The sequence below is a fragment of the Chroicocephalus ridibundus genome, chromosome 9 (assembly GCF_963924245.1).
Source record: "Chroicocephalus ridibundus chromosome 9, bChrRid1.1, whole genome shotgun sequence".
Classification (NCBI taxonomy): Eukaryota; Metazoa; Chordata; class Aves; order Charadriiformes; family Laridae; genus Chroicocephalus; species Chroicocephalus ridibundus.
Genome location: NC_086292.1, coordinates 32,845,134 through 32,872,176, shown reverse-complemented (window position 1 = coordinate 32,872,176; position 27,043 = coordinate 32,845,134). Strand labels below are relative to the sequence as shown.

At 39.7% G+C, this 27,043-nt stretch overlaps 1 protein-coding gene across 2 annotated transcripts; it reads left to right on the top strand.

The window, feature by feature from the left end:
- Window positions 1-2: 2 nt before the first annotated feature.
- FAN1 (FANCD2 and FANCI associated nuclease 1) lies at window positions 3-26,705 on the top strand. Of its 2 annotated transcripts, none has more exons than XM_063347150.1 (14): window positions 3-84; window positions 752-2,190; window positions 7,336-7,476; window positions 8,515-8,710; window positions 11,048-11,281; window positions 11,788-11,919; window positions 13,050-13,158; window positions 13,892-14,011; window positions 16,321-16,485; window positions 17,473-17,641; window positions 22,490-22,593; window positions 24,708-24,902; window positions 25,303-25,431; window positions 26,209-26,705. In XM_063347150.1, the coding sequence occupies exons 2-14, from the start codon at window positions 888-890 to the stop codon at window positions 26,344-26,346; spliced, it is 3,135 nt and encodes a 1,044-aa protein (XP_063203220.1). In that variant the 5' UTR covers window positions 3-84; window positions 752-887; the 3' UTR covers window positions 26,347-26,705. The 2 variants fall into 2 exon arrangements, with proteins under 2 accessions (XP_063203220.1, XP_063203221.1); XM_063347151.1 differs by having other exon boundaries at window positions 19-78.
- Window positions 26,706-27,043: the final 338 nt, after the last annotated feature.

Sequence of the window (27,043 nt, the reverse complement as noted above, 5' to 3'; positions counted from 1 at the left end):
GCATTGCTCTGGCCTGGCGGCGGGGCGGGGCTCGGCCCCACGCGCAGCTTCAGGGAGCGATGCGCGGCGTCGGCGCCGGTGCCGGTGCGTGTGGCCGGGCGGGCGGCGGGATGGAGGGATCGGGCGGGCGGGCAGGCTGCTCCGGTCCGCTGGGCAGGGGCGGGTTCGGCGGCCTCAGGCGCCGCCATCCGCGTCGGGAACGCGCAGAGCCGCCCGCAGCTCCTGCGGCGTGCTGAGCTGGGCGGCCCGCCCGCCACAGGCCCGAGAGAGCACGGCCGCCACTCGGGGTTCCAGGGCGCCACAGCAGCGGTGCACCAGTGCTTGGCACACGCCTGCGCGCTCGCTGTGCTCTGTAAAGTGGCACTAAATACATATATATATGCCTATAAATAGCAAAAAAGACTATGACAAAGATTAGAAGACTTGACTGTACTCTTACTTTGAATTTTATCTCCAGTTTTCATTTACATCAGCAAGTGAACATAACATGTAACTAGTCAAAGTGTATAGCAATAATGCCATTTTTTTAAGCCATTCCCATGCAGCCGGCTGCGGTGCTCAGCAGCAGTTGTCGTGTGGGTGCTTGCCTGCCTCAGGAGAGGGTAGAGGGACAATTGCATTGTAGCAGTTAAGGATTGCTTGACTTTTACACTTTTAGGGCTTTATTTTTTCTTCTCCCCTGTTCATCTTGGTTGCGTTTGGTACCTTAGAAGATCTTGCATTCAATATCTTTCTTTTTTCTTTCTTGAAGGCATGGCAGAGGATTACAGATGGAAAATGCAAAGCCAAGAAAAGTCTTTTCTTTTTTCTTCTCAAGTATTACAGAATAAGGAAATAATGGCCTGAATGAAGTTGCCTGTGCCATGTAAATGCTTTGAAGTTTTGTAATGGCAGAAGCTAGGTCTTCAGATATTAAAAGATCACGAATAAGTTTGTCACTCAGTAGAAATAAGAAAAAAAAAGGAACAACAAAAAAAGCAGAAGGTAAAGAAACACCATCTATACCTACAGCATCCTCCTCTATTATTTCTTTTTTTAACAATGTTCCCCCTGCCAAAATTACATGTCCCATGTGTGGGCAAATGGTGCCAAGAAACAGAATAAACGAGCACATGGATGAAACATGTTGCAGAAACCATGGTGAGATTGGCGTCATTGATTCAACACTCAACTCTTTTAGGAATGCGAGTCCCCCAGCTGCAAATGTGAGCAATAATTCCAGCTCATATTTTTCAAAAAAACTCTTAAATCTAGAAACAAGTCCTTCCAAAACCAATTTATTGAAAACAGAAGGGAGTGCAGCACTACAGATTAGTCCTTATTTTAGCAATAATAGTTCAGTCTGTAGTGTTAAAAATGAACCACAGACTCAAACAGTTAAAGTAGTCTCTTTGGGAAGCTTGTCATCTAAACTGTCCAGAAGACGTAGTAGCCAGGGAGGAAAACAGATTGTGTATAAAGAGATAGACTCTTCACCTCCAGCTGTTCACAATACGTGCAAAAGTGCTGCAGCACAGGATAACGATGATGAGATTTATGCTGGGCATAGTTCTCAGAAAGAAAATCAGCTCACTCAGAGAGAGAGCAAGGAACAAAATTTTTCAAAGGAGGAACCTGAATTCCAAGAAGATACAAACAAATGTAATAGAGAAGACCTTGTGGATATTCATGTATCATTACCAGCTGATAACATTAATGTCAAAAGGTTACCAGTTGCTACAAGGAGCACCAAACCAGAAAGTAGGTCTGAGGGTGTGATACATAATCCTGATAAATTTGAAACACATCTAACCATTTATACTTCAGCAGAGCTGACGAGGAGTTTGGAAGTTGGGGCTCAGCCTCACACTCAGGTTATTCCTTCTTCCAAGACAGAAGTGAACTGTGGTACACAAAATTGCCTTGGCGAAGATGATGTACAGGTACTTCCCGTGGAAGTTCATGAAGACTTTGAGGATGAGATTAATCATACTTTGTCAGAAACTGTGGAAAAGGTGGAATTTCAAAATTCCACTGGGGACATTTTAGACAAAATAAATGAGGTTATCTCTGTGCCCGGCTCTCCTGGTCACCCATATTACCTCCAGAATTTTTTAGTGGTGCTGAGAGCAGTCCTGGAGAACAAAGATGATGTCAGACTCTTTGATGAGCAAGATATGAATATTATAACCAAGTTCTGCAAATTATCAGGTATCTTTTTTTTTTAGTATATTTTCACATTGCCTCTTGTAGAGAGAACTGTTACATAGTTTTATGTGAAGGGTGCTATACCAATGGGTAATTTAACTTGATAAATTCCTTAAGGGAGGAAGCTCCATTCTCTCAGGAGATGCATCCCTCAGTGGCTTCCTGCAGGTAAACCTTCCTAATGATGCTTTAATGGAAAATAATGGTAAATAGTGGAGACTCATAAGAAATAAGGAAAGAATGATTATGTTGGTTTTTTTTTTTAATACTTTTTTTACTGTTTTAATGCTATTTTTTAGAATCTTAATTCAACTTGCTGCTGCAATTAAACACGTTTCCAAGGAAGGAAGCTTGTAGCGCAGAAAAAGAGTATCAGTTAACACCAAGCTTTAGATGATTAATATGTATGGGGATTCTACAAACTGGGGTTATGAGAAGGCCTGTGCAGGATATGTAGACCTTGAAAAGAAATACTTCTGAAGTGGCGTTTGTGAGCTTTGATTCAGTATATATACAGATGACTTTTGTGCTTGGTGTGAATCCATGATTATCCCTATGATTATTATCCAGTGTTTAGAATGCTAGTTACTAATTAACAGTCATTTTCTTGTAGGTTGCTTAGTAAGTACTTTTAACTCTCATTAATTTCAGTAGGAGCCAGAATGTTGGAGATTTAAGCCCCTCCATATTTAGGCAAGATTCAAAGCAGACATGTTGCCTGAATCCTATACTCATATAAGTTTTACAGTAAAAGCATGGCAGAAGTAAGTTAAAACTAACCCTCCAAATTTTTATGTATGTTTATAACTTGTTTTAAACTGTAATTAAGAGTAGTTTTACCAGCACTTGAATGGCAAACTTGGAGCATCAGAATGGAAATAAGCTTATAACAACTTCCACAAGAAAATTTGTATCTCAGAGTATTGCAGGCATAACCATTTATATTGTTTGAAGCTACTATGGTAATATGCAGCTGCCTGACAAAGTATTTTTAGCTATATGCTCATATGAGCTCAGTTCATGCATCTGAGATGAACACATGAAAGTGACAGTTGCCTACATACCTGCTGGTAAAAATAAAAATAAATAAAAAAATCAGAAGCATGCTGCATTTATTAATGTATCGTGTTCATTGAGTTTGGCTTAACTAGCAGGCTGTGAAGTTTATCACACTAAAGAATAGTATTTCCCGGTGTGAAATTGTTACGTATTTTCGTCTTTTTCCTCTCTGTAAATTATATTCATTTTTTCTGCATTAGTGTACAATAGTCTTTAGACCGTTTCGACATTGCAAAGTGAAGAAAACTGTTCTAGCCATTTAGAGCACTTAGTCCTTTAATGTTTGTTTCTATAAAGTTCCAAAAGATATTGTGGATTGACACCACAGGACATTACACAAGAGAATATCAAGGCCATGACTTGTGATTAGCAATTACGTGAAAATTTTCCAAGGCCAAAAGTAGGTTTTTCAGTAAGTGTTTTTCTAATAATTTGTATAGATGTGGAGAATACTAGAATGAAGCTAGGTTAGTATATATGACATCACAAGGTTTTTAATACAGGATATCAAAGAAAAAATGGAGATGTGTTGGTTGAGCCTTTTAGGAAGAAATATAGCCCTGCTAAGTAGTTCACAGTCTCAGTTCCTTAAGAAAATTGAGTCAGTACATATCTGTTTCTCTAGGAAGTACTTAAACTGTGGGGGAACAATCTCAGAAACATCTTTTTTGACTTAAGATCTTCCAAAGTTTAGCAGCTGGAAAGGACCCTATGAACATTCTTCATTTGCCCTAGTGGAAAAGTCAGCTGAATTGACTCAAATCGCCTTAAGAGATGGTTGCTAAAAGGGTGAAGAAACTCCAGGGGAAGAAGTAGGGCTCTAAATTTACACAGGTATTTCGGTAGTGGTTTAGCTGGTCACAGTTAAGCTCTTACAGATTATTTTGTGATAGTTACAACTATGCAGTAACAACATTTAAAAATTAAGGAATAATACTAACATAAGTTATGAAAATGTTGTAAGTAAGATGAGATCATAACAGCACTGTATTTGTCAGGGAGCAGCAAGAGCAGACTACTCTGCATGGGAAGATGAGCCAGGAGCCAAAGGGGACAGCAGGGCAGGCAGGGGCCACAACCTCTCCTCACCTGCAAGGGGCACAAGCCCCCATTGCCCAAAGAAGAAGAGCAGAGCGGATCCAGTGCCACTACTGCAGTCAGCCGTGCTCCAGTGGTGGCAGGTCTTCAGGCAAGCCCATGGTGATGAGGCAGGTGCAAGGTGAAGCCAAGTCAGCAAGGTGCCTGGCTGGGCACTGGCACATCACAGCAGAGCTCAGGCAAGAGTGCAGGCTATCAGCCCGAAGTACAGCTCCCGAGCGAATGGGGGGAGCCTCACACAGCTCTCCCCAGCAGCCTGAGCCCAGCTTACACAGCTGCATGCTATCAGAGCTGACCTTGAACACAAGCAGCCAAACCTGCGGGGGCTGGGATGGGGTTGCAGAGCCTATTGGCGCACTCAGGGCCATAAGAATATTACAGTAGTTAACTTTCTCCACCTAAATGTATATACAGTGACATTTTGGAGCTTGATAATGCCTTGTTTATGTTGTGATAGTTAAAACAGGGATATAAAGAAAGAATGGACTGTAAGCAACAAAACTCTTTGTTATTGGCTCTCTGAGGCAAGCAGTAGATGACTATCATTTACATCCAAAGAAGATCTAGGAATAAATTTAGTTAGGTCATTAGTGTATGCAGGCTTTGGCTACTTTGACAAATACTAAAAGAGACATCCAGGATACAGCGTCCTTATTTCCACACTCCCTTCTCTAGATGAGTACACCACCAATCAGTAATAGTACCTTGTTCTGTTAAATAAAGGAGGTGGCTGTTTTTCTTTCAGTAGTGTGATTTCAGTATTCCCCTCTCACAGGAGTTCAGGACACAGAAAGAATTATTGCAAAGTGGTGCTGATAAATCCATGCACTGACCGCTAGAGTCACAAATAAAACAATCTCTCTTTGCAGGGTAGGAAAAATGCAATGATTCAACTATGAGAAGTGATCAGATAGCATGAAGTCAATAGATAATGAATTCTGGACAAGTGACAGATGGATGTGTTTACCTTCAAGAAATCTTAGACAGAATACTTTAAAAGTTCAGGTAGATGGGTTCTCTCTTCCACACTTGAAGTTTCTATCCAAGCAAGTGTTGTCTTTCAGTTATCATAACAACCCCCCTCGCCTTCTTAATACTATGAAGTTGCTTGAACATAGGTATTCTCCAATATTTCATTATTTTCTGCTAAAATGTCTACCATTCTTCAGTGAGTCATCTCTAATGCTTATTGTGAAAGGAATTATATATTTAAAAGGATTAAATTTGAAGCAAACCTTCACTCCTTCCTTCCTGCCCAGTTTTCTCGAAAGTGGATGGCCTTTATGTTGGGTGTAGGACACTGCCAATTTTTTAAGTACTGGAAACAGTAAATAAAAGTGGGGAAAAGCAGAGATGTATCCGTAACAAGTAATCTGCAGTGCAATGTCAGGCTTTGTGCTCAAGATGAGATCTGTCTGAACTTAGGTGTAATATTTAAAAAATATTTTTTGTATTCTCCATGTTTAATTTCACTGCATGTTGCAGTTAGAAAATTTAAATGTAAGCACATAGTTCTAGTGACGCTGCTTAATATACTTTGTGAAATCCTTCCTTTTTATACAACAGAAAATTCTTATCTGAGGAACACAGATTTATAGTCACCAGTGGAACTGAGGTACAGAAAACAGAACAAGAAAAAATAATGTAATTTTTTTCTGTTTGTTTTAAAGAATCATAGAGGGTGAACTTTTCTAAGATCTTCTGCATATTTTTGCTGATATTTAAACTTAGAGCAAATTTTTTATTTCAGTGATACGCCTGAAACTTTCTTAAGAACTACAAAAGAAAAAAATCCCTCAAACCTTCAAAGGTAATGTACTGCAGAACAGGATGCTTGAGAAGCCATAAATTACTTACGCAATACCTTTTTATTCTTCTATCATTCAAATCCTTCAGAGAGAAAGCAGTCCTCACGTGCCTTTAGTGGATTGCAGCCCTGATTTGGTCAGTTTCCATGGTCTGGAGAAAGGATGTTCATGTGTTACTCAAACTTTTTCCAGAGTTGTAAAAACTGGAGACAAACTTCAGTGAAGTTACAGCCCCACAGAGAAAATTACAAGCTTGTGCATCTGAATGTGGTTCTCTCAGTGAATTGATCCTGGAAACCAGTTATTTAAATAGGCTGAAAAAGTCTTTTTAAGGACAGGAGAATAGTTACATGGTTTAACGTGTAAAAGTTAACTGTCATTTCTTAAATCCATCTAGGTCTGGTAGTGTTTCAGTGTCTGTTTTTATTAATGATCAGTTTCAGTTAAGCAGCAGGCAGGTATAAAAAAATTGTAAGTTAATGAGGTATGGATTAAGTATTCAGAAGGGTGCTGAATGTAGTAACAATGGCTACACTATTTTCAGCTAAGATTTAATAAGCTATTTTGTTGAATTTCAGCATTGTATTTTAAAAGTATTTTACAAAAGATACTTTAGGAGAGCACTTCCCAGATAAAAATCAAATTGATGGGAGTTTTTTTTCCCCTGTTTTCAGAAGATAAATTAGTAAAATTAAGCTTATCTTTGGAGAAATAAGAAGCTGAAGACTACTAGAAAGGTATTCTGTGATTATGAAATCATTCTGTCAGACTACAGCTTCTTTTGTTCCCCAACATCAAAGAGCTGGTTATTGAAAGAATGTTAAAGAAAGCAAAAAGATCAGTATGCAGAGTTTGAAAAATGAATTTGTCTTTTCCTAGGAAAAAAACCTATTTCTTAAAGGGCAAGCATGTCCAAAATGTATTTTAGCGATGTTCACTACCTACAAAATACATTGTAATAATTTTTTACCTACAAAACTTAAAGATTCTAATGAGCAATAATTACTTGGAAAGGTAAGTTCTGGTATTTTACCACGTCTTCTCGTAGAACATGGGCAGATTTAAAATTAGAGGATATCTGCATCAAAGTAATTTTCCTAGGTAAGGTAGTGATTATGCATAATACTATAGTTTAGAATTTAATTTTCTTTTTATCCTTCCCTGCTTTAAATAAAATTTGCAGTTGGTGGTCAGAAGTTATATGTGAGACTTTTTCAACGCAAGCTGAACTGGTTAAAGGTGAACAAAATAGAATATGGAGAAATAAGTATGGATTTGTCACCAATAATCGAAGAACTGGCTGAAGCCAGATTTCTGCAAACAGGTATGGCCAGCATTAATAAATGTTAAAAATAGTATAAATAAAATCTGTAGTTGTGTCATGTTAGAGTTTAATGCACTACATGTTTGTCTGTGTCTTGAGAAGAGAATTAGAGGAGCAGAGTAAAGGTTTTGGGTGAATGAGGTGTGTTGTGTTACGTTAATAATAAAAGCATTTAGTGCAAATTAGGTAATAAGGAGAGCTAAATGAATGTCAGGGCTATAGGTGCCACAGTAGGTCTTACTTGTCCTCACCAGCCTTGTCTCAGACCCTGACCTGTGCAGCCTCTGCGCAATGGTCCAGGAGCTCTTAATATCCTTAAGAGCTGCCCTGAGCTGTCTTGCAGGCACCCTCTCCCTGGCCTTGTCCACCCCTGGATGGCTGAACCTCCAACCAGTGCTGCACATCTTTGTTTCCAGTCTTGTCTGTGGCTGTGTGCTGTGGATGGATCTCAGACGTAAATTGTAGTCTTGTCTCTAGTCTTATGTCTGGCTCGTCTCTTCGATTGACCCTGGACCTGATTCGTTGTCATGCCTTTTCTGGGGCTGCTGGTGGAACCTGTTACCAGGACTTTTGCTCTTCCCATTCTGTTCATTTACGGTGGGACAGCACCAGGGTTGGGGAGGACACTGACAGTGCTGTGGTCACTCTTGACTCCGGGCTCATTCCCCCTTGTCGAGCAGGTCTGCTCTTGCTGCTCCCCAGCAGCACTTCTTTTCTTGCATTGGGCAAAGTTTTATCCATCAGGAAGACAAGTTTTTCTGAACAGCATTTTTTTTTTGTAACTCGTCAGAATTTCTTTATATTTGCTTTTGTTTTGAAGTCGCAAAGGGATTTATTTCTGATTCTTCCATTCCTTCACACTGGATCTGCGAAGAGAATGAATTTCAAGCTGAACCAGCTAGCGTCACTACATGTTTGAAGAATCTAAATCATGAGATTAGTACTAGGTTATATGAATGTACTATATTTTGAGCTGTTGCTTGAGTGTATATGTATAGCACATAATGAATATATGTATGTGGATCATTTTAATTTTAGAGTCTGAACTGGAAGACCTGTGTGAAGGGTTGGATTTGCTTTCAGCCCCTGAGCTAAAAACATTGGCAAAGATCTTTCACTTGCCAAACCCAAATGGTCAGAAACAGCAACTTGTGGATGATTTTCTGAGGTTGGCAAAACAACGTTCAGTCTTCAGCAAGAGCCAGGCTGGTATTGGGACAGTGATTTTGAAAAGGTAACTTTGTTTATAGTTAAATTTTGCAGGTGAATGTAAATTATGCTTCAAAGGAGTCAATCTAGATGCTTTCTGAAGAGAGGAATGCATTTAGTAAATTTATGCATAAAAAAGGGCAGCATTAAATTTTAATTCACAGTGCGTCAAACAGAAGGGTAAATACTAGACTTTTTTTTAAACTGTGTTACGCTTTTCAGCTGAGGGCATGATTATCTGTTTCCAAAGTTACTCAGTTATATAGAGACATATTTCTGAATTATTTAAAACAAAATCCCTGCAGAAGACCATCTAGGAAGACATAGGGAAAGTCATTGCCTATTAAACTATCTGATGTCGGTTTGCTGGGTGAGCTCTTTCAGTAGAATTAGAAGGGAGCAATAATCTCTTTTTTGTGATTGACTTTGTACTTTAACATAGAGCTTCCTTTTCGGCAATATTTTTAAACGGAAAAGATTGTTTGCCTGACAAAGTGTTCTTTCTTTCCTGTGAATTTTTTCACTGTGGCTATCACAGCTGTGTATATCAGATGCCCTTGACTTCTAGGTCTTCTGGGGGCCAGATTCAGGTTTAAGGTGTCATTCTGAGTGCTTACAGCATTACCATTCTTGGTGTTTAAGGCTGGATGTGTATCTGGAACATCCACAAAAAGTCTAGGAATAGGAACTACAGTAACAGCCAGGGTACTGGTGCTAGGGTACAAGTCAGTTCTGGAGTTTGTAAGCTTTCTTACGCAGTTACCTCTCTGTGTAACCAATACCAAAAGGTAACTGTTAGAATAATAACGCACATAAAGAAAGGTTGCTTGTCTAGCAATTAGCTTGTCTCTTAGGCTGGAGAACTAGGGTCTGAACTCAGTAATTGTGGAATCCTTTCTGTACAAAATACAGGCTGGGTAGAAAGCTGACAGATACCAGTATGTGCTGTATTTGCTTCAATGACATATTTTGTCTTTCCTGTGGTATTCTTTTTCAAATGAGAGAGATAAAAAGCTTTGTCAAGTTTTGCATAGCTATGTTTATTGGACATATATCCCCCCCCCCCCCAATCTGTCATGTGATTCTCCACAAAATTCCTTATATTAAAATGGGCCTAGTATTTGAAGAACTTTAAAATCATCCCTCCGTGAAGAATATTATTGCGTGAATCAGTAGGGTCTTCTTTCCTTACACCAAAAGAGAGGCTTAATGCTAGCTTAGCGCTGGGCTTGCAGAGCTTCACAACTGGGAGGTTTGCATAGTTCAGTTACCTTCTTTTAAATAGTTTTATTTTTAAATAAATACCACAGGAGCTCCAGTGGTTCCCATTCTGTTAAAAATAGTATTTCACACCAGTATCATTGTCTCCAGTAGTATTGCACTTCATTTGGTCCACAGGAGAACAGGTGAAGTGATCATAGCCACAGCCATGATTATCTTCTGTTAGAGGATGTTGGGACTTTGTGATAAGTAAGGATGTTTTCATTTAAGGGGTTGCAGTTGTTTCCTTGTTCTAATCCAGGTATAGAAAACTTCAATATGAAAATACTTTGCATCACTTGAGATTTCCTTTATTCTTTTTGATACTAGATATTTGAACTACATGACAATGCACGATGCATAATTTGTATAAATATTTCTAACAGAAACAAAGTGGATTTCAGAATGTGGGCTTAAACTATACAGAGGAAGGCTAGGAAAAATGTGTTCAGGAAATGGAAAGGAACCTGGGAAAATTAGTTACATTCCAAAAAAGTCCTCAACACTGGCTTACTCCCTACTCCAGGAGAAGAGGCTGGTAGTTACTTTTTCAGCCACATCAACTCTGCGATGAGTTGCCAAATGCGATGCCCTTTGCTGTAGTTGAGAGCTGCAATACTGGTTACCCCCTGCGATCAGAGAAAACCCTGTTCTAAATCTGTGCTGTCTTGTGGACAAGTAACAGAAATCTTGCCTTGTATGAAAAGGTTGGATGAAGGTGTGCTAATGGAGATACCCTAAAACAAGAGATCTCAAATTGTGGTCTGTAAACATTGCCCTGACAGCAAACCACATCTTGTTGCTTCTTGGTACTGCCTGGCATAGCAACAGGAGTGGCTGCACCCAGAGGGCAGTTAGTTCCAATTCTATTCTGCATGAAGTTTGGCCCTTAAACTTTTTATTAGTTAATGTGTTTCTTTGGTTTTTCACTACACAGTACATGCGCTATATAGTTTCTCAAACTGCTTCTTTCAATGAAAATCAAGTTTACACATTAATTGGCATGAAAACAAAATTATTCTCATACTTCATTCAGTATATTTGAATTTTTATAAGTGATGGTAAAAAACATTTCTTATAATCATTTTATTTGTCTTTCCAGGGTGAAGGCCCTGGCTGGAAAATCTGTCAGGGTCTGTAGAGGCCCTCGGGCTGTCTTTTCTCGAATTCTGCTGCTATTTTCTCTGTCTGAGTCAATGGAGGATGAAGAAGCTGGTAGTGCTGGTCAAGGCCTGCTCTCCACAGTCCTTATGGTAAACATGGGGCGTATGGTATTCCCCAGTTACACTGTAAATAGGAAAACACAGGTCTTCCAGGACAGAGAAGATCTTATCAGGTAGGAGGAGCTTTGGCAGTTTGGAAATCTGTTTGTTTCTAGAAAAGCTTTACTGCAGTATTTGTGTAGGCAAGTGAGAATTCATCACGTAGAACTCCAGATATAAATAGGTAGAAGTGCACTTTTGCAATGATTTTTAAATACGTTTTTATATCCAGGTAGGACTTGTAATTCTCAGTGTCTTGCATTTGGAACCAAAATAGCATAAATTTTTGCTTCGTGATCATCTGGTGATGAAAACTGTTTCTTCATTTGCTGTGATGTTTATTAGAATGGACTCTGAACAAAACAAAAAATACATTCTGTATGTTTTAGGTAATTTTAAATATAATGTACCCTGCTAGTGTAAACTCTGCTGATCCTACAAGATTAAGAATAAAGTTGGCTGCATGGTTCAATGTCTTTGGAGACTGGAAGGGAGTTTTTAAAATGTGTTGTACGGAGGAACTGATTTTACTATAAATGCTTTTTGAGCCTCGTACAGTTATTATGTTTTATTCCCTGAGGTATGCAACTGCTGCTCATCTGTCAAATGACATAGCCACTGCAATGGTAAATGGGAACTGGGAAGAAGCTAATCAGCTATATATGTGCGCTAAAGAAACCTGGAATGAACTGAAAAATCACCCGTCTTTGAGGTAGAAAACTGGAAACTAGCCTAGTGTTCATATGAAACTATTAATTGTATTGTCTTACTTTTGGTACTTTTCCTTTTGAGAGAGGCTTATAGACTGGTGATATTGTTTAAGCCTGATAAATTTAGAACTTATAGCGTTCCTGAAAGCTTTGAACTTCCTGGTTGGTTGTTTAGCTTTTAAGTGATTATATGAAAAGGCCTTTTTTATAAAACCCTGGGAATGAATTGGTAGGCGTGGATAAAGCACTAAAATATTTCTCTTCTATGTGTCAGTGCAGGAGAACAAGAGCCTTATTTTTCCCTTGTCATAGTTTGGTTTTATGACTTTTAGACAAATAGCAATAAGCAGAAATTAAAATTCACTGTGAACAAAAGAATGTTGCCAATGTTATGGGAAAACATAATGGGTTGTTAATCTCTTCAAACTTGCAAGTGGGTGTCATTCAGGAAACGTTACTAAAGATGTAGGAACTGAAATAGCGTGTATTGTTTTTGAAGCTTCCTTCATCAGTTTTTCTTTCAATTATTTTGTTTTCTGGCTTAATGATACACTGAAAATTAAGGCCTTATGTTTGGCATTATATTCATTTTCATGGCAACTGATTTAAAATAATATTCATAGAGGGTCATTTGGAGGTCTAGTCCATTTCACACTGAAGACAGTGGCAAAACCTATTTTGATTTTAATAAGACATTCAAAAGACTTTGTCTTGAAACATAGAGGTGCCTACCCAAAAGATGTTAGTCTTTTGTGGCAGGAAATGCCTGTTCTAGCCTTTTTCTTTTGTTCAACTGTGTTTCTAAAGTTAACCTTCTGACTTACAAGAACAAGTTGGCAGTAACAAAACATGATGTAATAAATTACTGCTTTGCATCTGATGTAAAACTTATTAACTAATAATCCCACTACTGTTGAAACCAAAATATGCTTTGCAAGTGCAGCTTGTACCTGCTACCTCAGCTAAACTCTTTTCTTACCTTTGGGTTCTTGGCTGGAATACTCATTTCAGTTCAGTTTTCATGTATAAGGCATTTAATTTTTGTAAATGCTTTAAGTATAAGTATTTTTAGAGAATTTAAGGAATTTAAATTGCCATCATTGAATTGATCTGAGCTGCTCTTATCTTTCAGCTATCACAGAGCTTTACCTGAGTATCTGCGACATTTCACAGTTGGCTGGGTATATACAAGAATCCTTTCTCAAGGTGTTGAAATTTTGCAGAGACTTCACATGTATAAGGTAAAGTGAGGAATAGGAGCGTGTCTTTAATGTGGCGTTGTACATCAATTTACATTTCTGATGTGGCTGGAAAATGGTGATAGTGTTTGCTAGGACTTGCTACAGTTCTCTTAACAGGTTACTTTTAAGGAAAAAGAACCTTTTTTTCTTTGTGCTTTAGAAAGTTTTAGATTGTTTTGATTTCTGCTATGCTTTGGAGATTTACTATATGCAATATACCATAGACTATTCCTGAGACATTGTTGTTTTGTTATTTAAAGATATCTGTGTTTCACTAGATTTGGTTATTGCTTTTAAATAAGAAAATCGTGGAAGAAAAGTCTTCTATGAAATCCCTGCCTCTTCACCTTAGGAGCTCAGAACTCCAAAGGCCTCAGCCTACATGTTAAAGCAAACCAGATTATTCTGAAAAAGACTTTGCCCCTGCAAAAAGGCAACAAGTAATATTCATGTCTTTTTCATATGCAATAAAGAATACATAAAGGACAAAAATATTATATTTTTGGCAGCTAATCTTTAAGTTTACATAAAAATATCTCTATTCTAGAATTTCTAAAATACACCCATGCACCTGAATACATTGGGTGCTGGAGTAAAAATGGGGCTTGAATTGTGCCGAGACAAGTTGTATAGTGCCCAGTAATTAGAAGGGAAAGTGACAAGCTAATTATAGAACGAAACTTCAACTTGGTTTTCTAACTCAATTAATAAAGATATGATGCTGTTTCTACAGGAAGCGGTGAAGGAGCTGCAGACTCTTCTGTCTCAGGATGTGTATTGTACTGACAGCAGAGGGCGATGGTGGGATCGACTAGCTCTGAATTTACATCAGCACTTGAAAAACACTAAGAAGGTATCTTCACAACTGCATGCTGGAAACACTGCAGTCCGTGTCTGAAAACATTTTAAAAAAATATTTCATACGAGAAGAACAGTGTGTTAGCCTCTCCTAAAAATGCGGATATTGGTAGGAATCCCAAGGTCAGGCAGCCACTTTCTCCTAAAAAACAGAGTATTGAGTGTACCCTCGTCCTTGGTCAGCCTGCTTTTTTCTGTTGCATAGAAGAACACCGTTTGTCATGAAGGATTGTATGGAGTTACCAGGCAGCAGCTTCCGTGCTGTTCTGCCTTATAAATTTGCCTAATGTGTGAGAAGCAGAGAAATTTCTTTCAGTAAACACATCTGCTTCTGAACCTGAGTCATGATGAGGCCATATCTGGAATGAAAAACCAAACATGATCAGAAGGAGTTTTTTAATGTTTTCAAACAAAAATTAAGGGAATTTAGTCCTTGTCTAACTGTTGCCAGTGGGGAGAAGGTTGTCTTCTGTATCTGGGTCAGTTTGGTGTGGGGTTTCTACTGTAAGGGAACAAGCAGTAGACAACCCCATTTCTAATCTGTTACTTTTACACAGCTCTGGCAGGGTTATCAGTCTTTAAAAGCAAATTTAAACTATTGCCTTGGTCCTACAGGAGAAACTGTAACTGACCACCCTGAGACTGGTAAAGAATGACATTAATGGTTTTAGATAGCACGTATTACAGGCTATGTTCATCTTGGTCTGTCGAATTCTCTTAGAAAGGCAAAGGAGGGGACCAGAGGTTTTGAGGTAATCTTAGCTTTTGCTGAAACTTTCCCCTCATCCCATCCAGTAGGACGCACAAACCAGTAGGGTGTTTGTACAAGCAAAACACATTATTTGTGCTGTGGGTAAACTTGCCAGTCTCAAGTCTGAATTATGCAGTTCAGGCTTTTAGAGTCACTGTGTATGTGGTGAGCGGTCTTTGAGTTTCCTAAGCGATTAGCTGGCATGTAGCCGAATGAGAGAAAAATAACCATATGGGAATGGCAAGGATTGTGCGCAAGGATTATTGTAAATCGCTGTAGAACTTTCTGGCACCTCTGGATAAATTTCTGCAGCAGAATATAAAGGAACCAGAGAAAATCTGCAAGCTGCAGTACAGGTTGTGCATTTGAATTCCTTGTGAGGCAGCACCAGCTTTTCACAGACTTTCTTTTCAAGAACCACAAGGCATAGAAGCCACTCTCACTCATTTTAGGGCTCAGTTGCAGTTCCATGAATTTTCTGTGCAAGAAACAGCAGGTGGTAGTTGTATCAGCTGCTGGTCTGAGTCCAGTTTTCCTGTCTGTTACGTACAAAGGAGAAATGTTGTCGATGATTGAAAATTAAATTCTGTAGGACTGTTTAGGTCACAGTGAAGTATGGGCAGACCTAAAATCAACTTTTAACTAAAAGACAAAGAAGACTATTCTAATGAAACACACCTAAGATACCTGACTAATTTCGCAATGAAAACAGAGGTAAAACAAAATTTTAAGTTCAGGAACAGTAGCAGTTGTGGAGTTATTTAAAATAAGCAGAGAATTATTTTTTTTTTCGCCTTGGTGTTGCTTCCTTTCCTCACTAAGGCTATTGAGAATTGGGATTAAAATCCTCTTATTTTGTGTTGCATTTTAATTCTTTAATTAAAGTCTGTTAAAAGGAAATAAGATCATAGGCTGTCAAGCGTCTGCAGTTGTGTCTTCTGCATCTTATACCCCCATATCAAGCTTTTTCCAGATTTGGAATTGGAAGTTGTACAAAGGAAGAGTTAATCTTAGTTCCTTATTTATAAATTAGGACGAAGTGCCTTCCTCAAGTCACAGAAAGGGAGTATGTCAGAACCATGATTTGAATTAGTTTCTGTAGTCCATATTTAACCCTGGGTGATCTTCAGTGTGGTAGTGCCTTGGTCTAAAATTTGTTCTGCATGTACATTCTTGCACCACTGATCTGGTCCTTCTGTTTCCGTGCTGTTAAGAAACTGGCTTAAAAATATTAAACTGGTATACCTTAGAACCAACTCTTTTTTCTGGTCACTTGTGTAGAGTTTACACTTCCTTAATCTTATATTGATCAGTGCAAACAGAGAGTAACTTCTTTTTACTTTACTAATGCAAATTTGAATCCAGAAGCATTCTAGTGCAAAATATTCCTTACTAATTAGGACTTCGGTAAGAAAGATGGTCCTGTCTTATATGCTGTTTTTACATTCACATTTTTGTGCTCCTTAAATCCAGTGATCTTTTGGGCTTAGTGAGAACTGACAGATGTGCATCGATCTTTCTAAATTATTGCTTGTTCCCTTGCTTGTTGCTAGGCCATTGACTGCATCAGAAAGGGGCTGGCAGACCCCTTCGTACGTACTGGGCATCGTCTCTCTCTCTACCAGCGGGCCCTGCGAATCAGAGACTCGCCAAGCTGCAGGCAGTTCAGGTGCCTGTTTCATGATCTGCCAGTCATAACTGTGGAGGATGTGACACATGTAAGTAAAGTTGCTGCTGGTTTCTGAGAAATAACAACTCATGAGGTCTTTTTTCTTCTGACAAGAAAAAAATGATCCAGGAGACTCTTGCATGCTATGCACCAGCCTCTGACTTATTTGTGCTGCAGGAAAAAGAATACAAATGTGTTTCTAAAACAAAAGCCTCTTGTAAACAAATATTTCTAGTTAATAAATGGTCAGCTGCTTAGCTGAAGTTAGTCAGCTGTACAGTGATTTAATTTGCATTACTTTACTGAATGTGTGTTCCCAGTCTGACCAGCTATAAACTCCACTAATTTATCAGCGACACTCTCAGAACCTTTCTGTCTGAAGAGTCTGATGAAATCAGTGCATTGCCTCTGGTGTCTTCAGGCCAAGCATTCTGTGTGTAAGAAGAAGTAATTGTAACCTTGCCAAGTTGTCAGCATTAGATTAATGGCTCAAAAAATGCAAGGTTTTTTAGTAACCTTTGGGAGTTCTACTCTCTAAATATGTGCTATGGAAACACGCAGTATGATGCACTTGCATCGTACTGGAATGGATTTTTTTTAACTCACCCTTTTCCCTACTGTCACAAAGATAATCATATCTGGGCAAAGTCAGAGCAGAGCCTCGCTTTCTCTCTCGGCCTCGTCACCGTGTATCTCCCTACGGCCCCTCTTTTTCTGTGTCCAGAATCGGTCTCCTCAGTCATCCGTGTTCTTTCTTCCTGGTCCTGCACATAGAAAGACTACATTCACAAATGCCCAGCATTTTTGATAGACCTTTTTTGCCTGAAAAATTTGCCAGTTTATCAAAGCTAAACAGAATGATTTCAAGCGAATAGCAGGTTAAATTTTATTCAGTTGATTTTTGGAAACAAGTCTAGTTCTGACTTTTAAGAAAACTGAACAGGAAGAATATGTGTTTTAGGAGGGATTCAAATGCCTAGGCTAAAGCTTGTTAAATGTGATGCTGGAAAGTAACTAGTTCTTTTAATATGTTCAGGTTACGATCAAAGGAAAGATGTGTCCTCAGATGGGAATGGGAAAATCTGTATTTCTAATGGAGGATATTGATGATGAAGAAAGAGGCGAAGACTTCAGTGTATCCACAGTCATGTGCTCAGTTGAGGAGCTGGCGTTAACTCATTACAGGCAGAATGGTTTTGATCAGGGTAACTAACTTATTTTTTTGTACAGTAAAATAACTGTGGGAGTAAAGACCCAATTTACTAAGCAGTTCGGTTAACAGACCGGTTTTAGCTGATTTCATTAGACCAGTTTTTAGTCCTTCCCAAATGGCTCTAATACGTAATTTCCTCACAAAATGCTCTAGTATGTATTTTCCACCTGACCTGCTTCCTGGCCTTTAATTATTTGCTGCCTTCATATACCTGAGGTGGTTTTGACATGTGTTAGGAAAAAACCCAACATTTCTTCTTTATCTCCATAGAAAAATCACTGACTTTGCCTTTCTTATCAGTGAACAGCTAGGGTAAAATGCTGGGAGCATCATTTGAGGGAGTGTCATTAAGGAAAGGTAAATTCCACTGATGTTTGGTACTAGATGAACACGAAAACAGTATATGCCACAGCAAGATACTTAGCAACTTCTTTTGAAAAGGCTTGATTTTCAGCTCTATTATAGTTGTTCATATATTTTTACAGCTTAAGAGCTGTGAAAAGCCATGGACAAATAAGAATATGTAGGTCTGTTTTACAGGAAAAAATGCAAAATACCAAAAGGTAGGCAGGTTATTTTTTAAGATAAAATTTGTATTTTTATATAAGTTGTATATTTTAATATAATTTTATATTATCTGTATGTTCCCAAATACCATTGCAGGAAAAGTGGCCATATCAGAAAGGGGTAAATAGGGTGGGATTTGGGAGAATTGTGCTGAAGTCACCGCTCGATTCCTCACTCCCATCCACTCACCATCAGCCACCTTGGTTCCGTGGCTCCATGCAAATTTTGAGCATACAATGGCCGTGTGTGATTGTGTGCTTTGCCCAAGGAAACACAGTGCCCAGGCCGGCACTACGCACACACACTGACGCACCCACGCGCTCCCGCTCTCTCTGGAATATGTATGATATACCATACATGTATAATGCATATACACTATACTACATGTTATATATAATAAAATAACATATGTATATGTGTTCATACACGTGAACATAGACATGGATAAATGAACATAAGGAAACACTTTTTTATTATGAGGGTAAAGGAGCACTGGGGCAGGTTGCCCAGAGAGGCTGTAGACTGTATGTGTGTATATATATCTATGTATATATATGTGTGTCTTCATAGCAACATACATTCCATATGTATGTACACATATATAAGACATAATATATACCATATGTACGTATGTCCATACATATGTTAAGTATGATTTAGATAATATATATATTCCACTATAATATATATTTATATATAATATATATTTATAAACATAATATATACAATAAATGTAACACAAATATGTATAATAACATACATAATACAACATGCAAGAACTAATGATTTAATAATTACTATAATATATATATTGCGTTTTTACTGTATTATATATTATTATCACCAATATTATACTAATACAATAATATAGAACGCATGTAATCTAGTATACAACACATAATACATGATATATGACATATAGTGTGTATTAATTTGTATATGTAGCACATATTATATATTAGAATAATATTATAGTATTAGAATAATAATATAGAACATACATAAGTTTATATCGTAGAATCATAGAATCTTCATGGTTGGAAAGGACCTTTGAGATCATAGAGTCCAACCATACACACACAAAAAAAACCAAAGTCCTACAGTCTCTGCCACTGGAGCATGCCCTGAAGTGCCACATCTAGACGTTTCTTAAATACCTCTAGGGATGGTGACTCAACCACCTCCCTGGGCAGGCTGTTCCAGTGCCTGACCACTCTTTCAGTAAAGTGATTCCTCCTAATATCTAACCCAAACCTCCCCTGCCACAACTTCAGACCATTTCCTCTGGTCCTCTCATTATTCACCTGGGAAAAGAGGCCAACACCCACCTCTCTACAACCTCCTTTCAGGTAGTTGTAGAGGGTAACGAGGTCTCCCCTCAGTCTCCTCTTCTCCAAGCTAAACATGCCCGGCTCCCTCAGCCTCTCCTCATATGACCTGGTCTCCAGACCCCTCACCACCTGGTAGCTCTCCTCTGGACACGCTCCAGCACTTCAATGTCCCTCTTGTACAGAGGGGCCCAGAACTGAACACAGGACTCGAGGTGAGGCCTCACCAGTGCTGAGTACAGAGGCACCATCACTTCCCTGCTCCTGCTGGCCACGCTATTCCTGATACAAGCCAGAATGCTGTTGTATTCAGTGGGCACACTGCTGGCTCACGTTAAGCTGGCCATCCATCAGCACCCCCAGGTCCTTTTCTGCTGGGCAGCTTTCCAGCCACTCTGCCCCAAGCCTGTAGTGTTGCTTGGGGTTGTTGTGACCGAAATGCAGGACCCGGCACTTGGCCTTATTAAACCTCATACAGCTGGCCTTGGCCCATTGATCCACCCTGTCCGGGTCCCTCTGTAGAGCATTCCTACCCTCAAGCAGATCAACACTCCCACCTAGTTTGGTGTCATCTGCAAACTTACTGAGGGTGCACTCACTCCCCTCATCCAGATCATCGAAAAAGATATTAAACAAAACTGGCCCCAAAACTGAGCCATGGGGGACCCACTGGTGACAGGCCGCCAACAGGATTTCACCTCATTAATCGCGACTCTGGGCACGGCCATCCGGCCAGTTTTTAACCCAGTGAAGAGTACACTTGTCTATGCCATGATTCGCCAGCTTCTCCAGGAGAATGCTGTGGGGGACAGTGTCAAAGGCCTTACCAAAGTCCAGATGGACAATGTCCACAGCCTTCCCTGCACTCAGAAGGCAGGTGACATGGTCATAGAAGGAGATCAGGTTGGTTAAGCAGGACCTCCCTTTCCTAAACCCATGCTGGCTGGCCCTGATCCCTTGGCTGCCCTGCACTTGCCGTGAGAGCTCGCTCAGGATGATCCTCTCCGTGATCCTTCCTGGTACCGAGGTCAGGCTGACAGGCCCGTAGTTCCCCGGATCCTCCTTCCGACCCTTCTTGTAGACGGACATCACATTAGCGACCCTCCGGTCATCTGGTACCTGCCCTGTTGACCAGGATTGTTGATAAATGATGGAGAGAGGCTTGGTGAGCTCTCCCGCCAGCTCCCTGAGTACTCTTGGGTGAATCCTGTCCGGCCCCATAGACTTATGTGCGTCTAGGTGCAGAAGCAGATCATTGACTACTTCCTCCCGGATTATGGGTGGGTCGTTCTGCTCGCCATCCAATATGCTATCATCGTATTATCAATTATATACTATAAATATATAAAATTTTATATTTATAATTACATATGAAATATTTAACTAGTTACATTTTTATGGTATAATGTGTATTATATACTATATGTTACATGCTACCTATTCTTATTACTATATAATATGTGACATATAATGTATTTTAATATGTATATATAGTATGTATAGCATATATGATATATACTGTACTGGGTTTGGCTGGATGGAGTTAATTTTCATATGCTGTGGTTTAGACTGGTGACCAGAAGGGTGTTGATGTTTCAGCTATTCCTGACCGGCGCATCCACAGCGTCAAGGTTTTCTCCGTTCCTCCCTGCAGGGAGCAGGTGGGGTGGGCAGGAGGCTGGGGGGGGCACAGCCAGGGCAGCTGACCCGGCTGATGTTCCATGGCAGGCATCTTCCCTGCTATAAGATGTCACGCTCGGCAATAAAACTGGGGGGCAGTTTTTCCAAAGTAGCGGCTGCTGCTCGGAGACTGGCTGAGTGATTGCTTTTGCATCACTTTTCTTTTTTCTTTTTTTTCTTCCCCCTTCCTTCTCGCCCCCACCATCACTTATTAAATTGTCTTTATCTCAACCCTTGAGGATTCGGGTTTTGTTTGTTTCTTTTTCTTCCTCACTTTTGCCCTTCCAGTCGTCTCCCCCAGCCCGCTGGGGCAGGAGGGGTCAGCAAGGGACTGGGTGGGGGGGCGTATCTGCCATCCAGCGTCAAGCCACCACAGGTTTGGTTTTTTTTAATATATAAAATATGCCCATGTGTGTGTGTATACAGATATATGGACATACACATATGTACACTTTTATGTATATAAGCACATATGTATACATATTATATGTCTATATAAAAAAGCCACCAATGTCTTTTGATATAAAGACAATTTAATAAGTGACGGGGATGAAAAAAAAAGAAAGCTGATGCAAAAGCACTCACCATGAGCAGATGAATGCTCAGCCAGTATTACTCAAGAATGTAATATATTGTTAACAAAATGTTTTTTTATATAGAAAAAAATGGTTTGTATTACACATATACATACATGTGTATGTATATATGTACATGTATACGTAAATGTAATAGAAAACCTTTTTGTATATACAAACATTTTGTTATTAATGTATTACATTTTTAGTATACCGTCTGGGCATTGGTCTGCTGGTGGTGAGTGATTGCCTTTTACAGCACATATATGTATCGATATAGCTCCATATACATATATGTATGTATACATGTATGTGTATATGTATTATATAAAACATTTTTATACTTTAAAACATTTTGTTATTAATGCATTACTTTTTTAGTGTAAAAATTTTTTAAAAAGTGTGTATTAAAAATTGTTAAAGTTAGAACAGTAAACCTTATTCATGACAGGGCATAGTGATTTAATCCCCTGCTGCCAGTGAAGGCCACCAGCCTGGAAATAGATAGTAGCAAATTGTGGAAGTAATAAACTGCATTTACAACTCGATGCTGTAAAGTTCGTATGTACTGACTGTGTATAAACCTGACCATAGCATGCTGCCGGTTTGGATCATGGTGATTTAGTACCTCTTCATACGAGAGTGTTATAGATATTAATGTTTCCATTTTTATTAAATTTTGTCCTTTAGGTATTCATGGGGAAGGCTCAACATTTATGACGCTGTATGGTATTCTAATGTGGGATATCGTTTTCATGGATGACATACCCGACGTCTTCAGAAATTCCTATCAGGTAGTTTTGAAAGGCTTTCATTAGTTAATTTCTTTGCCCATTGCTGTAGACTCTGTGACCGTGTTAAAATCTTATTCGGGATTACATTCACGTTTTATTCTGAGGGACTTTCAGACAGATCTTGGTGTTTGCTTGGTTTTATTATTTGTTATATCAGGCTTGTTACTAAAGGGCTCCTGGGCAATGAATTGCCATCCAAGGCTGGACTGACTGTCAGATAGAGTGGGATTTGTCTGGCTGAAAGCACATGATGTCCTAGATCTGAGCTCACTGGTCAAAATTTCCTTCCTAGTCAGTGGAAGAACACTGCGGTACACCAGAGTGTTGTTATCTCATTTGAAGATGATGCAGTCCATTTTAAAAAAAAAAAAAAAAAAAAAAAAAGAAGAGTCTATTTCTTTTCAAAAGCCTTTAAAGGGAAGCGACATTTTTAAACTCAGGTTTGTTGACACCCCCCCACCTGCTCCACCCCGACATGGTTATGCTTTTGGGATCAGCCTTCCTTTTTGCTAAAGCAACAAGCAACACTACACACCCCCAACCCCAAACAACAACTCCCTGAACACACCCTAAGATGAATGATTCCTGGTGAATTTGTGGCATTTAGCTAAATGCTTTACATCCTACAAATGACATCTAGAAACAGTTTTAATAATTGCAATTAGAAAACTTGATCACTTAGTGACATTTGCTAAGAAAAACCTAAAAAGCCATCTCAAATGTTGTAGAACTAAATAAGGCCAGACAATTGTTGTCTTTCTTCCAGCTTAACCCATTGCTTCTAATTGGATCCCTGGCCAAGAGATAAACCAGCCAGTACCATCCTCAACTGTATTTATTTGTACTATAAGAAATTACAGCAGTATGAGATATCTTAGGTAGAAATTTCTTCTTATTTAGAGGGGAAACATGCAGGTTTTTCTTGTATTTTCTGCCCCCCTTTGCCCCCCTTTTCTTTATTTTTCTTCACCAGTATGAAGTAGAAATCCTTGTGGCTGAGTCAAAAGCCACCTGGTGGTTTTGGAGGTGGCAGTCTCCCTAATGAGCAGGCTCATAGCTGGGACAGGCAAGGGAGTGCTGTAGCTCCAAAGGCCGTAGAAATACCGGTAAATTAGAAGCCATACAAGTGACTCTTCTTGTGGAGTATCTGCTATTCTTGTAAGATGCCTTAATTGTACAAATGTCATGTGTTAAAAGCAGCTATTCTTTGTCAGTGCAAACTATCATTTACTGTTGATCTTTCCTTTCTAAATATATTTCCTTTTATATAATCTTATATGCAGATGACACCTACTTGAAAAAAAGAAAAAAACACAATAAAAAAAGCACTTGTATGTCTATATGTTTGTAAGAAGCCAAGTATTTACTGCTCATTTCCAGATTTTACTTACTAATGCAGAGCAAAGCTATCGTGAGCCTCAGGCATGAACAACAATGAGCTGGAAGCTCGTATCTAATTCTCTCAATCAGTCCTCGGCTGTGTATTTGTGGGATTAGCTGTGGCAGCGATTTGTGTAAGGCTGAAGTTTGACATTTTCTAAGTGCTCTGCATTTGATTTTGAAAAGCTAATTTGGCACTCAGCTATTACGTGATAGCCTTTTTCAGCAGTGTTCAAAAATTGAGTAATTGCTGCGGTGACTTCATATGCTAACGTGTTCAGCCCTGTGCGTAAGGCTCTCTGCTTTTAGGCGCCTTGCGTGATACCCCCCAGCTTCATCACCGCTTTGTTCTGCCCAGCTCACGCTGCTCACTGCCGCTGAGCCATCTTGGTGCTGATTCCCGAGCCTGACTGGAATATTACTGCTGGGAGAGACAGGAGAGCAGGGAGCTCGCTGTTGTCTGTGAAAGGAACCCTCTGTCTAGAGGTTAAAAACCAACAGCACACAGCTAAGCTGTGGCCAGCATTTGGTGCGCTGGCATTGGGTGTTAAGATAAATGCAAATCTTTTCCCATTTAATAGAGGTTTATGTGGCGAACACGTTCAAGTTAAATCGACTGAGTGTTTGAGTGAATTTGCTGTTGAGATAAGAACAATATAAAGAAGGACATTGTCATTCTTGGAACCGCGGCTTTGCTGGCAGCTCCTCAGAGCTGTATTTACCTTTTTATACAGACCTTCCCCCTGGATTTATACACTGACAGCTTCTATGAGAACAGGAAGGATGTCATTGAGGCCAGACTCCAGCAGCTTCATACAGCTTCCTCAGAGACACTGGTGAAGTTGATCGCTGACATCTGGACCGCTCAGGAGGGAAAAGCAGCAGCACTAGTTAGCTGGGGGCGGTTTAATTCCCTCCAGCAGGTTCAGGTAAGTAACTGTTGTCCAGAATGCACACGCTGTTTGATTTAGGCTTGCTGTTAACGTCACACACTGCAGTTAGGTGCTCACAGTTTGTACTGAGGCGCTGAGCCAAGACTGATGGTGAGTGGTGGGAAGCAGGAATCGAGTGGGGATTTCAGCACAATTCTCCCTAATCCCAAATGCTGTTACTCTTTGCTAATGTGGTCACTTTTCCTGCAGCGGTAGTTGGACACACAGCAGAGAAGTTGCTGTAGATAACATCTATGTAAGTTTATTGTTACATGTGACTAAAGAAAGAGCTGAGCTGGGCCATAGAATATTCTTGTGAGGGTTGGGAAATGGCTCTACAGGAAATTTTTTTTTTTTTTTTTTTTTAAAAATCCAACTGTCAAAACTTCTCTTACAGAGCCTTGTCTCTTGCCTTGGAGGAATGTTTCTGAGCGGTGTTTTTAGGCGACTTTCCAAAGATCTACGCCATTGCAGAGGGGGACTTCCTGACCTGCTTGTGTGGCGTACTCACACTAATGACTTTAAGGTATTTTGGGAGATCGTGGAAATACTCAGTGCTCAGCTGATCTTACCCTTAGGTATAAAAGCCTTCCCATTGTCAGGCCATACAAACTATTTTCCTGTTGTGGTGGTTCCACCTGCTGTTCATCTGCCCAGCAGCTATGGCAAGCAGTGGGTTGTTTATCTGCTATTTCATCACACTTTTCTGCAGCTTTAATGGGCATCATAAGAAGGAGCAAGAGGTGGCTAGGTATTGTTGTAGAATAGGGCTTTGATTAAAATTACTGTAAAGCAACTGTTACCAGTCAGTCGTACACATTCTGACTGTTAGCAAGGGGTGCCGATGTCACTGCTTACGCAAAAACTTGAATAGATGAGACTACAACTCTGCTACAAAATCAGAGCGAACAGTCGTGTCTTGCGTGGTAGTGGAATAGGTACTAGAACTCCATCGGACATCTCAGCTGCTGGAGCACCTTGTTACGTGTTTATAAAACACAGCTGAAGAGCAGAAATTAGTTCTCTAGACCACCTGAGTAAGTTGCTGAGTATGCGGTAGCTTCATTCACCAGTGCCCCTGTGTTTTGGTGGGTATTTATTACATAAAATTTCATTCTTTTACAGTTAAATGTTGGAACATGGGCTAATAATTTAGCACCCACTGGGCCTTCCGTTGTGCTGAATCTGTATTATTTTTGCTGCAAATAACAGGCATAAAAGAATACTTCTAGTAGTCTGTGGGAGCTAATGATCTTTCAGTTCCTCCACAGGCACTCTACTCATCATCCGCATTTCTTTGCAGCTGGTGGAAGTGAAAGGTCCCAACGATCGCCTGTCCCCCAAGCAGATGATCTGGCTGAGTGAGCTGAAGAAGCTGGGTGCTGCAGTAGAAGTTTGTCACGTGCAAGCTGTTGGAGGCAAGAGTAAACGCCTCAGCTGACGCTAGCAGTCTCGATGATGCGGGTAATGTGGGTGTTTTTTAAAGGGGGTAGGTATGACACACACACTACTGGCTGCTGCTTATTAAAAGTCATTTCTTCTAAAATTCCTGTCTCTTGAAACATTACTGTAGTTATTTTTAGCACAAAACATTCTAAAAATAGTTTGAGAAGACTGTCAGTATGACTGTCAGTACTGTGTGTCACTTTGTGATCAGAACAAAGCCTTCCTCTTCTATACACAATTCGTAACTTAGTCTAGGAAAGGTAATCTAGGGGCTTGCCCAGTAAAGAGAAACAGCTGCAGTCGCACTGCTACCAACAGAGAACATCCTCTGCAATAAAAAATGTGGTGCATCAAGTCCTGATCATTTCCATGTTGCCTGTGTAGCCCGAGTTCACTACGTTGGGTTCCTTGCAAGATGCAAGTTTAGCACCTTTCCAGGATTCTCAGGAACAGTGTAGTTCTCTAACTGCCCCCACCTTGTATTATGTATTTCAGTTTTTCACTTTAATATAAAAAAATACAGCTGGGCAATGATGGCATACAGAAAGGCATAGTGCTTTTAATGTGCTGCTGTCTGTGAAAGGATAATTAATTTAACAGCTCCTTCTGTTGTGAACATCTGTATTATCTGTATAAAGGGGAAATACTTGTGGTAGTAGACAGGCGTTGTTCAGTTCAGTTGGCACTTGTTC

Bases quoted from the DNA above. Each gene is read 5' to 3' on its own strand.
- FAN1 (XM_063347150.1), top strand. From the start codon at position 888: ATGGCAGAAGCTAGGTCTTCAGATATTAAAAGATCACGAATAAGTTTG. The intron at 22,594-24,707 runs GTAGTTTTGAAA...CTTTTTATACAG, and splicing joins TCTTCAGAAATTCCTATCAG to ACCTTCCCCCTGGATTTATA. The intron at 24,903-25,302 runs GTAAGTAACTGT...CTTCTCTTACAG, and splicing joins ATTCCCTCCAGCAGGTTCAG to AGCCTTGTCTCTTGCCTTGG.